General features: G+C 38.6%; 1 protein-coding gene across 1 annotated transcript; it reads right to left on the reverse strand.

The window, feature by feature from the left end:
- Window positions 1-2,557: 2,557 nt before the first annotated feature.
- On the reverse strand, window positions 2,558-14,463 carry LOC102695719 (alcohol dehydrogenase class-3-like). Its single transcript, XM_006629859.3, has 9 exons — window positions 14,358-14,463; window positions 12,131-12,232; window positions 10,545-10,686; window positions 9,478-9,565; window positions 8,401-8,602; window positions 6,953-7,213; window positions 5,210-5,342; window positions 4,372-4,510; window positions 2,558-2,746 (listed from the first exon to the last, which is right to left on the reverse strand). The coding sequence occupies exons 1-9, from the start codon at window positions 14,373-14,375 to the stop codon at window positions 2,713-2,715; spliced, it is 1,119 nt and encodes a 372-aa protein (XP_006629922.1). The 5' UTR covers window positions 14,376-14,463; the 3' UTR covers window positions 2,558-2,712.
- Between the last annotated feature and the right edge of the window lie 1,289 nt (window positions 14,464-15,752).

Consider the following 15,752-nt stretch of genomic DNA (forward strand, 5'->3'; position numbering starts at 1 on the left):
AATGCTGCCTTGGGCTTCTAAGCCTTGCCTGTCTTTGTTTCCAGGCCTTAGAGTACAGCTAATTGATTTGCTATATATTCATTATGCCAAAAATGATTTTTTGTTACATTGTCAAGATAGAAGGCTGTATACTTCTTTATGTGATGATTGGGGAAAAGGTCCTTATTGCTGTCTTCTCTATGTTAATGCTATAATGATTTGTGATGCCCTCTGTGATATCTTACACCATTCTTCCATTAGTTTTAATGGCACTGGTGACCACTGTTGCCCTCATCATTGTGATCATTGTGATTTTAATTCTCTGAGGTGCTGATATTGCCCAGGAAAAGGAAATTAATAAATATCACAATACAAACAACTTTGTCCCAAATATAAGTCAAATCTCTTTAAGGCAAAGTCATGCTCTAACTGTTACAGAATACATATTGTACTGTATATTGTGACAAATACAGAATGTTCTGTAAAATGTATGATGGAAAGTTAGTATAATGAGAAAAAGCTTAATATACTTCAGTTAAAATGTGAAATATGAATAGGAAATGTTGCTCCAGAGAAATGCTTTCTACATTTATAGCTGTGTTATAAATGTTATAGCTACAAAACACAGGAACTGTGCCCTTCAAACACACAAAACTGCACACTGTTTGGAAAATGTCCTAAAATCTTTTACTTTTTCATCTGCATTATAAGCCTAAATTTACAAACTGACATTGAGCTTTAAATGCAAATTTGTTTTTCTCTTTTCATGCTAGATGATTGCTTCAATTACTTAACATAATTTACAAATCTTTAATTGGAAATAACTCTGTACTGTCTTCCAAATGTATTGCAATTCTCTGCCATTCTACAAAAATACAGCATTTTTATTGAACAATCTCCCAAGAGCAATTTGATAGTGATCTAGGCCAGAGGTTCTCAAAGTGTGTTCTGTGCACCAATGGTGGTCTGCGGGCTGCCCTTGTCATCTTTCTTAAAGCAAGTCTAAGCAGTTCCATTCTTCACATTAACTTTTCAACTAATAAAAACATTTGCAAAATATGCAATTTTGTCTATAAAAACATCAGTACTTTCATAAAATTGAATTCAATATTAATTTAAGTGCATTAATAGGTGATGATTTTTACAGGGTAAGAAGTGGACGTAGGCATAGGTGGTCCACCACGTCTGTGATGTAAGTGGTCCGCAGACCATAGAATTTAGAGAACCAGTGATCTAGGCAATCTGCAGAGTGAGTTTAAGCTATCCACCTTTGTATCTGAATGATGGCACTAATTCACACTGCCACATCCTGTTAGTGTTATGTTACATTCTATTGATTTTTCCTTTTCTGCGCTTTGTGTTCAGTGTAACAATAGTGTGAAACTCTTCTCCAGAATGGCTTTGTAAATGAGAATTTGTTCTTAACTGAATTCACTGCTTAAGTGAAGGATTATTATACTCTTATTATGATGTTGTCTTAACTGCTGCAGTGTATTCACTTTTTTAAGGAGGAACCACATTCCATTAAGGTTTTACAGATGTAGTTTAGCTGGAAGAAATCTATCACAAGTCACACATCACAAGTTTGAGGACCACTTTTCACTTTGGAGTTTTAAGAGGGATTTATTTCCAATGTGTACATTAAAATTGGAAATCAACCCCTGACCAATTAACACATCTCTACGCTGGTAGATTTATAAAAATATGGTAATATTTGTATTCCGAATTTCTAATGTAGCCATTTTTTGAGGGAGTCACAATATTAGCAGAATGTTTTTCCATCATCTATCCTTTTTCAGAGAAAGAAAAACAGCAAACCTCTGGTTTATCTATCCTTTTATTCACATCTCCACTAGATAGTTCAAGTAGGTAGCTGCGTCAGCATGCATAGGCTGCAAAGGAACAAGTAAAGGTTTATTCCATGCTGAAAAGAGAAGAAAAGAAACACAACGTTTCAGCCAAAATGTTGTGTTTCTTTTTCTCTCTATTGGACCACAGAATGATTTCCTTTGCATCTCCACCAGATGTCAGGGTAACTCCAAGAAAAAAGACAAAAACATGGAGATGTAGAAAAAGCACAAATCTAGCATGAATAAAGTCTGATTGAGTGCTTAAGTGGACAAAACACTTTTTAGAGCCATGCTATATACAGTCAATATTTGTTTTTTAATATTCTTTATCATCAATTTCTTCATTCTCTTAAATATCATTGTCTATGGCTTGAGAGCAGTGTACATTTATTTTGAGGGGCCTCAGCTCTAGTTCGAAGCAATACCTGAAGCCCAGTGACATCTGATTCCTCTGCTAGCATCACCTTTATTTGAGGTTGTACGTTTCACCACTTGTGTTCAAGTCTGGGATTATCCTATCTTGGGAAGAAGATGGAAGTTCGCCTCACTTTATTCAAGTCAGCAGTGCACAGTCAGCTATTGAGAGTCTGTTCATTAGCATGTGTACTCCTAATATTTGTTATTTATTATTTTTTCACCAGTATATTCCTTAGTACAAAATAATCATACTTATTAGTCATTTTAAGTGAACTCTCAATAGTTGAATTATTATGAATGGACAAGAAAAATAAGGTTTGAAAAGTCTTTATTTATGTTGTATATCTTTTCCCAGGCACTTAATCACCACGACTAACAATGAAATTAATACCGAAATACACAAAAGTATGAGGATGATTCCAAGGAGCTTGAGCAGAGGGCCAGGGAAGTCCCTTCGAGCTTCATCTTATTTTCCTTGCATTATCAAAACCGTCCGAATGCTGAAATACAAAAAAGATTTTTGTATTTGGAAAAGATTTGTGAATGGATGTTCTTCGATGGTCATCTTTTTGCTCTGATCCAGTAGCCACCTCTTAATACTACTTATTATACAGCAAAATAATCTGAATCGGCTGCTGCTGAACACATAGTTCTAAGAGGTCCATTTAACTGCCAAATGCATCTATACAGAGAAAAAAAAACGGCACAGTGTCTCAGTAGCAGCACGGTAACCACATATGTGGTTTATGACTGTAAAATACAGCACCAATACCATTGTGTACCAAATGACCAAGGGACTACTACACCAAGAAACTCTGGGGTATTAATGGTTTCATGTTGCTGCAAACATCTCAGTAAGATATGCAGTATTGTACATGTGCTTACTCAAGATTTGCCCCTGTCCTGTCCTGTCAAAATGTTTCTTTCTGCCTTTCCTGACTTCAATCTTACTCTGTATTCTTGACATACATGAAATAGGAACATCATCTATACAGGAGGATCTTAACCTGCACAGCTTTCACCTGCCACACCTCCTGCTTGGAGGCCAGCTACAGGGTCTTCAGCTGGGGGACCACCATTCATCGACGTTTCTCCCCCTTACCCCAGTACACGTCCTCGTGGCGGGGCAGTGACAGGGACATCTCCCCGCCACCCCCTGCAGCTGGCCCCTCCCTAATCAGAGGTTTTTGGCCCCCAGCTCCTATCTCTTCTCCTCAGCCATAGCCAGAACCTTCCTTTTTCCAACTCTTCCACTAGATCCTTTGCTGGCCTCTTCAATGTTATGCTAGCCACTCCCACATCTCTGAGGGCGTGTAACACTGATGTGCTTATAAAACCTCAGCATCCAACTGCCACCTGGTAGACTAAGGGTTCGACATTCTGCTCTGAGGTCAGAGTACCTCTGCAGCTTCCATGCCCTTCTCCCAAGGGACTGTCAGTTCTAACAGCAGTATGGTCTTACTCTCTTCTGACCACACCACTATATCAGGGCACAATGCCATGCTGCAGATTTCCCTAGGGAACATGCCGAGGTCCACCTCCATCTTCTAGTGAGGATCTTTGATGTTACACTACTTCTGCACTCCCCCACCTCCTGACCTTGCCTGACGAAAAACAACCTGCTGTGATGCTAATGGAGGATTTTTTTTTCCCTTTGCCTCCCGCCTCTTGGTCTCCAGCACCCTGACCTGGTTGTGTCGCCACCTGCATCGGCCCTGCGAGAGAGCCATCTTGCAGCCTGTCAAGTATGAGTTTCGACACTACTTATATTAACTTTTGTGTATTAACACTGAGAAGTTTTGAAATCCAATTCTCTCTGAGACTTGACTACTGTCTGACATTGCAAAGAAAACAATTAACTTCACTTGTAAAATTTGTGTAAGCAAACTCAGCTATACAAAAATTAATACTAAAAATAAATGAAGAATGAAACTTCCTACTGCTATGAAGTGCTATTACAGATGTATTGTCAAACTTTGTCTAGGAGGGCAAAAACTGCATACATTTATCACTTACAGTACTTGTTCATTATGGGGACTTGAACTACACACAATGAGGTATTATTTCTTTTTCTAGATTTGGTATGTCTGCGAGCAAGAGTACAGTTTAAAATAAGAGAGCTTGCCTTTTTCCGCTGGTCATGAGGTTAAAGGCCTCATTCACTCCATCTAAGGGCAGTGTGTGGCTCACAAACTCATCCAGCATAAGTTTCTTTGCCATGTAGTCCTCCACCAACTGAGGCACGCTATCCAAACTCTTCCAGCCTATGGCAAAAAGAACAGTATTTACTAGTCTTCACTTGAATGTGCTGTTCATAACATACATTACCACAAGCATCTTATTAACAGCATATGGAAATAAGAATTAATATTATTACTTGATGGTCAGTTTCTGTTTTTATAAAATATTGGTTTAAATAAATATCCACATATTTATTGAGAGTTTAAATCATCAAGGTTTGTAAAGAGAAATATGAGTAATCTGCCATTAGTTCCCATTTTTTATGTTAATTGTTAAAGCACATTCATGAATCATTCCAAATTGGACCACAGAATGATTTCATCCAAGCCACGAATTAGCACAGTACTAAGAAAAAAATAAACTTAATGCATTTTTGGTTAATATGGCCAATAGGAGGATGTTTATGGCAGAAGGCCTATCACAGCAAATAGTTAGACAACATACTGGAGGAAAAAAGTTATTTAAAGGTAAATGTACTTATTAATTTGTGGCTGTGACTATGAAAGATGCCTTTACTATGGACATTCATCAGTTTTCATGGTGAAACAGGCTCAGGCCTTTTTTTCACTCTTGAAACTAGTGATCTTTTCTGATCATGCATCTTTCGACAGAAAGGCAATTATACATTCAGGTCAACCCTAATGTATTCTTTCTTTATTAGTTTATCATTGATCACAGGTTGGCAGACAAGGAAAAAGTAAAGAACCAGTTAGAATACTCACCACCAAACAACGACCCCTTCCAGGTGCGACCATTTAGCAGCTGCATTGGCCGAGTAGAAATGTCGTTGAGCTCTGTCACCCCAACAATGACACAGACTCCCCAGCCTTTCACACAGCACTCCAGGGCACTCCTCTGGATGTGGGGGGAAAAAAAGAAAACATTTGAAAATGGGATGGTTGCATTTGTACGATCTGATATCTCTCAATGTCAGTGAAGAACGACCAGAAAAAAAGATGTGCGTCGTCCAATTTAGAAATGTATCAGATGTGGAATGTGTCCTGAAGTGCGAGAAGTGAAAATCCCATCCATCCATTTTCTAACCACTAAATCCAATTCAGGGGGTCGTGGTAGAAGCTAGAGCCTATCCCAGAAAGCAGCAGGCACAAGGGAGGATACACCTTGGCCCGTTTGTTGCAGGACACACACACTCACACCAGGGCAAATGTTCCCAGAAGCTATTTAATCTGTTTGAAGCATGGGAGGAAACTGGAGCACCCACAGGAAACCTATGCAAACAGGGGGGAGAATAGACAACCTTCATGCAGATAGCACCCTATATGCAGAATTAAGCCCAGGGCCCCAGCACTGCAAAACAGCAATGCTAACCACTGCACCACCATGCCACTTGGAATAGTAATCTTTTTGTTCATTCTGTCAGCAAGAGATTTTCTGCTGTAGCACCGGAAGAGTGACTGCTTAAATTTTTAATTTGATAATAATTAACCTACCATTTCAACAAACGCAAACAAATTTGCCAAAACAGAAGAAAGCGGGGCAAGAGCAAAAGTCCAAAATCATACCGTATATGGGACAGAGGTGAACAGATAAATGGGAGCACGGTCCTGTAGCTCTTGAGTCTTGGGTTTAATTTTGGACTGGGGAACCTTGTGTGCAGAATTTGCATGTTCGCTCTCTTTCCTCATGGGTTTTCGCCAGGTGCAGTGGGTTTTCACCTGGCGCTGTGCTTGCTTTTCAATTCCTGAAGTCATGCTTAGGTTGCTAGTGTCTCTAAATTGCCTGTGTGTTTTTTCAACCAGAGATCCATGTTATGCAACAAGGCAGCCACATGAGAGCGGTGTAGTTCCACCTGAGGTCACCAGAGGGCCTCAAAAGTGGCGGAAATCGATCTATTACCAGTGTACTTGAGAGGAGCATCTGTTAATCTTTGTTTTATTTGAAGAGCAAGGCTTAAGAGTGTTTCATACAAACTATTTTTCTTTATTAAATACTGGTGGCTAATGACAGCACCATGGGATATACATATATCACCAAGATAAACATGGATTAGACACCTGATGTGGTTACAGGATAGATAGACATCTTTTCCTGAGTGTTGCCCAATCTAGAAGTCATACTTGTGAAAAAGGTCTGACACTCCTCTCAAAGCACAGGGTGAACATTCCCTACTGGTCTCACTAACACCTTTTCCAGATGTTTTCTTAGCTTTTCCAGGAGGTCTCCCTTCCAGGTAGTGGGCAGGCTCATACCTACTGAGCTCAAGTGGGTTGCCGGTTGTGAGTTGCAGGGTGATATAGCTGTTGGCAAGCTAGAAAGAAGGAGCCTCAATCTTCACATTCGGTCACATCGGTATCTCTACATTTACTTCTATTTGGAGTGGTTCTTTGTTACTTGCTGAAGTCTTTTAATGTATTTTCAAATAAGTCAAGTGATAAAATACAGCCCTGAATGACTCCCTATGATATTTCCACAGGAAATACAAAATCTTTAGAGGCTGAACTCACCATTAAAGTAACATTGCCCACACACTCAAAGGAGTAGTCCACTCCCCCATTAGTCATTTCAATCAGCATCTCCTGGATGGGTCTGCTGTGGTCGTTAGGGTTGACAAACTCGGTGGCACCGAACACCTTTGCCTTCTCAAACTTGTCCTTGTTGATGTCGATCCCAATGATCCGAGAGGCTCCTGCAGCCTTGCAGCCCATCACCACAGCCAGACCCACAGCTCCCAGGCCAAACACTGCACAGGTGGAGCCGGGCTCAACCTACAAGCAGGGAAGAGAGTGAAACAGCAGAGTTACCATTTTATAGCCTAATCCCACCAGGTCTCAGGAGCTATGTAACATTCAACCTGATTACTACATGGGGAGAACCAGAGTGGGAAATCTAAGTGTTTTCTGTAAATAGTGTTCGTTGAACATTAAGTGGTTGTTTTCCACTGGATCTCAATTTTTAAAACAATGGTGCAGATGGCAACAAGGGACACTTCTGTAGGAGGTTCTGTCCTTCAAATGGGACGCTAAACCGTGGTCCTGACTACTTGTGGCAATTAAAGATATGGTCCTCACTACTGATCCAGCAAGAATGCTGTCCATTCACAAGATTTTATAAGTAACGTATACTCCTCCAATGAGTAAAGACCAGGAAAAATGTGTATATGCAGATTACGTGAACAACTGGTACAAATAAATTCAGTAAGAGTGACATTTGAGTGGGATGACAACCAGGAAACACAGTGGCTCCCTCGGACTAGAAGTGAATATCAGGAGACTAGACACATGCTCACATGTTAGTATGAAAGAATATAATTTTATTGATTGAATTGACTTATTACAATCAATTCAGTGAATATTTTTTCAGTACAGACCCCCCTATTTGTGTCTGCAGGTACAGGCAAAAATAACTGGAAGAGAAAAAAAGTTTGTGATTATATTGAGCTCTTTACTGGCAACCTGAGTATTAGAGTCCAAGGCTGTCTTTTTGTCTTCCACTTAATTGCACTGAAGCATTGGATTTATTTCTTCATCCTGGCTGGTTTTGTCACGTGCCTCAGCGTGGCTCTACTGGGCTCCCAATATCCCATAATTATGGACACATACAAATTGCGGAGCCATTACTCATTATAGTTCAATATTCTCACAGTACCCCTATGCCTATGGTTTGAATGGCAATGCACAAATTAGGCCCAGTTTGCTACATAACCACACATCTGACAATGCAGATAAATTCTTGTCTACTCCAATCTATGTTTACTCTTAAGTTGCAATCCTATCAGCTCTGTTCCAAAGCCATCCACTACTGCATACAAAGCTGTACATTAAAGAGACACTGGCAAGCACTAGTAGTGAATCCGTGCCACTCTACTGTCACACATCTTTTTTAAAAGCATTTTCAAGACTAGAGGTAATCTTTAGAATTGAAACTTTCTGACAGGAGCAGGGCAGGTAGGCACCTTGGCAGTGTTGAGGGCTGCTCCATACCCAGTGGAGACACCACAGCCCAGCAGGCAGACCTTGTCCAGGGGGGCAGAGTCACAAATCTTGACAGCGGAGATCTCATCGACCACTGTGTACTCTGAGAAAGTGCTGGTGCCCGTCATCTGGAAGACTGGCTTCCCCCTGCACGTCATTCTGAACATGGGTTTTTGCAATGACCTGAGAGCGAGATGGAAACATGTCTTTTTGTGGTGCTTGAAATGACTCAGTAGATATGTTGTTAGGATACATTTGAACAAATGAGGTATGGTGTAAGTGGAACGGAACATTGTTTTTCCCTTTAGAAAGTTAACTGAATTTACCTATACTTTAAATTGATAATACTTTCAGAAACATATACAGTAGTACTGTCCAAGAATGAAAGGTCTGGAATTAGTTAGTTGCCTTTGGTTACAAGTGTTTAATAATGCTTTGGAAGGCAACATTTTAATTAGGTTCAAACTAAAAATCATTGTTTCAATGAGAACCACTGATTCTGCTAGAATATTAAATTAACTCAGCATTTACCTTTAATTAAAAGACCAGTACAATGTTTATCAGGTACGATATCACACTTTTTTTGGCATCACTAAGTTAAATAGCAAAATATCCCTTTCTCTTCAAATAGCATTCTTCTGGTATCCTAGACTAGAATGCTATGTAATAGAACTCTCCAATACAGAGTTCTGCATTGATTTTTTTTTTCAATCTGTACCTATCATTGTTAATATACTGTATATATTATACCAAAATGGGACAAAAAGGTATGAGTTGGGTCTAAATGTTCAGCTCAGGTGTTAAAAATCTTTGAAAAAAGAAAATTGCACATCTTTATTCCATTTGTTTATATTTTTGTAAATCAAACCTGCAATAGGTTCAAAATGAAAAAGGTCCTTAAATATGTATAGGTTAGCTTCATAAATTCTGAACAAATGGAGTAAAGGATGAGAATGTGTGACAAGCTTCTTTTAATTATTTCTGGTCGAATTATGTTGTTCAGGACCTCATCTCCCTTGGGTCTGTATTGTTTTTTTTTTTGAGGCAAAGACATTTACCAGTTCTTGTCACACAGATTGGTTTTGGGATTTAGGCAGAACCGGCATTCTCCACACTGAGAAGCAAAAAGAGGGATAACTTTGTCTCCTGGAAAATGAGAAAAATATAAAATGAGGTCAGTGTCATCCTATTGTCTAGAGTCTTTTACAGCTGGTAAATTGCTATTCTCAGAATCCTTACGTGATAATTTTTTTTCAGCTGTTGCAATAAACAGCCAGCAGTCTCTCATTGATGCATCCAGTACAACCCTGAGATAATGATTGTGAGCTGACATCTTGAAATTGATTAAACTCGACTCAATGTAAAATCTTGCCAATTTTTCTCTAAGTGAGCAAAAATCATTGAATCTACTAAGTGTAAGAAAAGTAATTGACATTAAATATCCTTCAAATGATATAATAAAACTATAGTTTTTTAATGTTATTTGTTCAAGTTCAGTCAGTACCAGATCAACCATCAGAAATAAATTAAAAACATGAATATTGTCCCTCAGAAATGCTAAACAAAGCACTTTTATGGCTGTATAAATATTTCTCAAGCCTTCTGAAACAAAACTATGGAGTAATTAATTGATTTTTTATAATAATGTTTTCAAAGTAAGAGTTAAAAAGTGCCCAAAGATGTGCGTATGTGGTTTGTGCAAAAGAGATAGAGAATCTTCACCAGTACATTAAATACAGCTCTAAAATAAATCCATATTTGGTGAAAAAGATCCACGACAAAAAAGTGTATTTTTACTACTGCATTGAAATGTATATTCACTTCTAATGAACTGTGTTTAGGAGATATGGTGAAACTCAGACATTTGTGGTGCACCATTAATTTATACCTCACCAACACCACACACACACAAATTTAATGTTATGGCATGAAATGGCATGCTACAAATGAGTTAGTTGCCCCTGATTACAAGTTTTTCGGTTTAACTGCAAACTGGTTTCCTGTCAAAAAATTAAGTGTGCACACAAGGACCTCATACAACTGTATAAACATTATATCAATTGAAATTAATTTAAGCCAATAGGTAGAATGGGTGATATAATCTGCTATTCTATGGTGGTTTCACCTGGCTTTAACTTGGTCACTCCTGGACCCACACTCTCTACAATCCCAGCTCCTTCATGACCGGGAATATGTGGAAAGTGCTCCTTTATATTTCCCTCATTCAGGAAATACAGGTCAGTGTGACACACACCGGTAGCAGCAATCTGTTCAAAAAGAGTACAAAAGCACACATGCAACACTGCAATCACATCAACACATGAAAAATGCCACTGCCTGTGGGATAGTATGATCCTGATGTGTCAGATTATTTTTTTTTCCTTTTCGGCAATGTAAAAAGCTTTGCCAAGTTACCAAGTGCCAAGAGTGCCAACTCACTCTGGCTTAAGAGATGTTATAGTAGCTTCAGCACTTGTAAGGACTTTTTAGTTTAATACAACATTTTAGAAATCTATGCATATATTAAACATAAGAGCATAGGAATGGTTACAAACAAGAGGAGGATATTGGGTTTTTCCGTAGCCAATTGATCCAAAGATTTCACCTAGTTTTTTTTTTCTTTAACAAGGGCATTGGCTTCAACAATATAGCTCGTTTCATAATTCAAGACAGAGCACTGATACTGTTTAGGGAAGTAGTTTAAAAGCAAGGTGTTGTTAATATAGTCAAAACACAATGTAAAACAGTAGTCGATAATTGAGCTGTTGAAGGAAAACTCTTGACAGCCAACAGGAAGAGAGGATAATTAATTCCTTACACTGAGCTTTTCTGGACACTCCACTCAAAGTGCTTTACTGGTAATGGGAACTCCCCTCCACCACCATCAATGTGCAGCATCCACGTGGATGATGTGACGGCAGCCATAGTGCACCAGAACGCTCACCACACATCAGCTATCAGTGGGGAGGAGAGCAGAGTAATGAAGCCAATTCATAGATGGGGATGATTAGGAGGCCATGATTGGTAAAGGCCAGGGGGAAATTTGTTCAGGATGCCGGGGTAACACCCCTATTCTTTTTGAGAAACATCCTGGGATTTTTAATGACTACAGAGAGTCAGGTCCTTGGTTTTACGTCTCATCTGAAGGACAGTGCCCTTCCTTCCACTGGGGCATTAGGACCCACTCAGACCACATGCTGAATGCCCCCTACTTGCCCCACTAACACAACTTCTAGCCGCAATCTTTTCACAGACGGTCTCCCATCCAGGTACTAACTGGGCTCACACCTGCAGAGCTTCAGTGGGTTGTCATTTGTGAGATGCAGGGTGATATGGCTGCTAGTTAAGGGATAAGCAGAAGTGACTGTTCTTATCATTGGAATCATCTTATTTTCAGTTAACTGCTCAATTTTTAGCCCATTTTCCTAGAATTGTCTTGTTTAAATAGCTGGTAAAACCATTTAACACAAAATAGGAATCATCTCAGTTCGAATTGAATTCAGAATTTAGCATTTAACCAAAATTAATCAAATTTCATAAAAAGAAAGTGTTCATTCAAAGTTCATATTATTTCAAATAGTTAACTTCTTTAATAATCATTTTGGCAAAATGAAAGGATGCAATTGCACCTGTACTTAACATGACATTGATCTACAATGAGTCAAACTAATCAGTAATGTCAACATTCAGAGAATAGAAGATGTTTCTCACCTTAATTCGAACTTCATGAGCCTTTGGGGGTGGCACCTCAATCTCTTCAATGGATAAGGGTTTTTTAGGCTCCCAAGCTACTGCGGCTTTGCATTTAATAACCTGCATAGATAATCTTGTTACTGAATATGGTCCCACACATGTACTGTACTTCCAACAAGATATTATGGAATGCATCATCTTACTTCCTTTACTATCTTGGGTAAGAAAAGTTATTTGCAGGAAGGTAGAAAACCAAATCCAATACATAATATATTTATCATAATCATGAATCCATTAACAAATATAAAATAGACATGCATTATATTTAAAAACGATTCAGAAGCTTTAAATAATCCTCACAATCTTCACACAGCTTGAAATAAAATAAGAACAAAATGGCTCCATTTTTAATGCAGATAAACTGAAAAATAATTTCTATGCTTTTAGTAGAACATACAGACATAAAGTACATGTAGTTTATATCAAACTTTTAATAATGCACACCGTGTATTTCAGAGAACGATATGCAGACTCCCACATTACTGGGAGGCAGAGTTTGAAAAGTTTCTTGGAAACACTTCAGGATGGTATATCTCGTCAGACAACTACAAAACACTGTCAGCCACCTTCTGGAACCAATAACTTCATAACTCTATTAGGTCTTTGTGATTTCTGCATTAACTACTCTAAGTCATCTACTGATGATGATAAAACCAAGGAAGGTTTCACTGCCACACTTGTCATTACCTTTAGTGCTTTCCTTCTCTCTGTCCCTATTTTAGTAAGGAAATTACATGCTCTGTAATTCAATTCAACGGGTGTTATGGGCATGACAGTGTTACCAAAACATACACAATTAACACAACATTTACAGACATTTACAGTAAAAATAAATATATTATTGGACTTTTACATACATCACGGTCTGTTGCACCTGTTTATCAGGCTTTGACAGGAAATCACAGAGTTTCTTCCCCCCTGGTTAGAACTGGAAGCTAGGTGTTGTGTGGGAATTCTGGGATTAGATATGTAATTTTTAGGGAAGAATGTTTGTCTAATCCCAGAGTACAGTACTGTATTTCTCAGTGCAGCAGGAAGTGTATCTCTTCTGCTACTCCCTGCTGGTAATGGAAACACACCCAGTCTTCCCCTGGCAGTCAGGCCTCCCTGTGTCGCCCAGTTTCAATGGTCCGGTTTTGCTATGCTCTCTCCTGTTCTCTAACCCCTCTCTGTTATTACCACACACACCGGTTTATCAGTAAGGGTCAATAAACTCTGGTGAGCCTGCAACTCTGTTCTCTTGAGCTCTGTGAAGCTCGCAACGTTTAAATTTCCATTTGAAGAAACTTACTTCTGGAACACCTTTGTCACTTTTTAAAAAATAATACCTGTTTCTCTAAGTTCATTTTCTGATACAGCTAGGCAAACATGGAATATCTTAAAATCCATAAAGACATGAACATTGTTTTTTTCCATCATAAACCTAGTGTTCAATAATATGCGACTTTTGTGTATAAATAGCATGCTTAAAATGTTTTCTACTTCTTACATTCATGTTTTCTATAATTTATATTAATTTAAACCAACTTCGTAGTACACATTTTAGTCTTTTCCTTGTTTGTGGTAGTTTTGATATTAAAAATAAGCACACTTGTATCCACTGTGAAAGGCAAAATAACTAGGCTTTACATATTTTAATCTTCATGAGAAACTGCAGCAACATGTACTGTACATACAGTGGGGTTTTGTCTAATCTTTAATCTCTAACACATTGAACAGAATATGTTACAATTTGACAGTAAGACTTAAGAATCTTTAAGCACAAAATCCTATAAAAAAACTTTTAACCTCTGCTTACTGTACAGCAAATATATTTGAATTTGGAATTACACCCTCCAAAATGGAGGAAACTCGTTATTTGGAGGGAGAAGAAAACAGTATTTTTTGTGTCGTTCTGCACAGACATGAGTGCAGAGAGATGCGAGAATGACAAAATTATTTAAAAAAACTATTAAAGGACGGCACACAATACAGTACATTTATGAAGAAAGTTCTGTTGCTGTCGATGTGTTAGCAGCACTTTATAGTTTAATTCAAAAAGTATATTTTTTAAACGCAATTTTATCGCGATCAAAAGCAAAAAAAATATGTTTTTTCTCCTTGTCGTTGATACGCGTCTGTACCAGTGCTTTTTAAGTAAAAACGCTTTGCAGCATTTAATAAGTAGTGTGCAATGGATACATACCTTCCCGGCGGTATCCATGGTTTGGGGTTTTTTGCAAATGCCTTAAAAGTACCTAAAACTCCTAGAGTCTTTGAACAATGATTTGGGTTTGACGTATATTGGACTTTTGATTTTATCTGTAAATGTTTTACACTGTTTAAACATGTTTTGTAGCTTGAGGCAGATTTTCTGTCGTTGGGAGGGATACAAACCTCTAATTACAATCTGCACTATTTCATAAGTACTCAGGTGAAAAAAGTAAAGGATTCATCTGCCAATAGAGGAAATGAATCATTCGCGTTTACTCAAGATTAATATGCACAGCAATCTACACTTGAATTCCCCTTCAGTCATTTTACCTCCTACTCACGTTATACATAATTGTGACTTTATTATTTTGTAGCCATATCACCCTGCAACTCACAACTGGCAACCCACTGAAGCTAAGCAGGTGTGAGCCTGGTCAGTACCTGGATGGGAGACCTCCTGGGAAAGACTAAGGTTGCTGCTGGAAGAGGTGTTAGTGGGGCCAGCAGGGGGCGCTCACCCTGTGGTCCATGTGGGTCCTAATGCCCCAGTATAGTGATAGGGACACTATACTGTAAACAGGCGCCGTCCTTCGGATGAGACGTAAAACCGAGGTCCTGACTCTCTGTGGTCATTAAAAATCCCAGGGCGGTTCTCGAAAAGAGTAGGGGTGTACCCCGGTGTCCTGGCCAAATTTCCAATTGGCCCTTACTAATCATGGCCTCCTAATAATCCCCCTCTATGAATTGGCTACATTACTCTGCTCTCCTCCCCACTGATAGCTGATGTGTGGTGAGCGTTCTGGCGCACTATGGCTGCCGTCGCATCATCCAGGTGGATGCTGCACATTGGTGGTGGTGGAGGGAAGTCCCCATTACCTGTAAAGCGCTTTGAGTGGAGTGTCCAGAAAAGCGCTATATAAGTGTAAGCAATTATTATTATTATTATTATAAAGTCCTATTCATTTATTTAAATAGCATTCTCTGCCTCCTCCTGATAACCACACAGGCCCTTATTTGAGACCTGCCATTCATTGGCACGCTATTCAATAAGTTTGATAAGATACAGCACGTGTACTGTACAAAGGAGGGGATCTATTACAAGAGAGCCATCCAACCTGTGCAATTTGAAAACAGACGTCCAAGAATTAGTTACATTTTGAAGTTTGATAAACTACCTTGGACTTTCAAGGGGGGAGGGGGGGTATTCTGTGTCTCAGTTAATCTCAGAATGAAATAATCTGTAATATAAGGAACACTAAAATAATTTTGATAAGTGAAGAGAAGAAAGTGCTTAATCAATAGTTTTTAACTAATCATTAAGAAGTATAAATTAATCTTGTCATTTTGTTTAAAATTGGTCATTTTACATTCAATTACAGCTCAGTCA

The sequence above is a fragment of the Lepisosteus oculatus genome, chromosome 1 (genome assembly GCF_040954835.1).
Source record: "Lepisosteus oculatus isolate fLepOcu1 chromosome 1, fLepOcu1.hap2, whole genome shotgun sequence".
In the NCBI taxonomy this organism is placed as follows: Eukaryota; Metazoa; Chordata; class Actinopteri; order Semionotiformes; family Lepisosteidae; genus Lepisosteus; species Lepisosteus oculatus.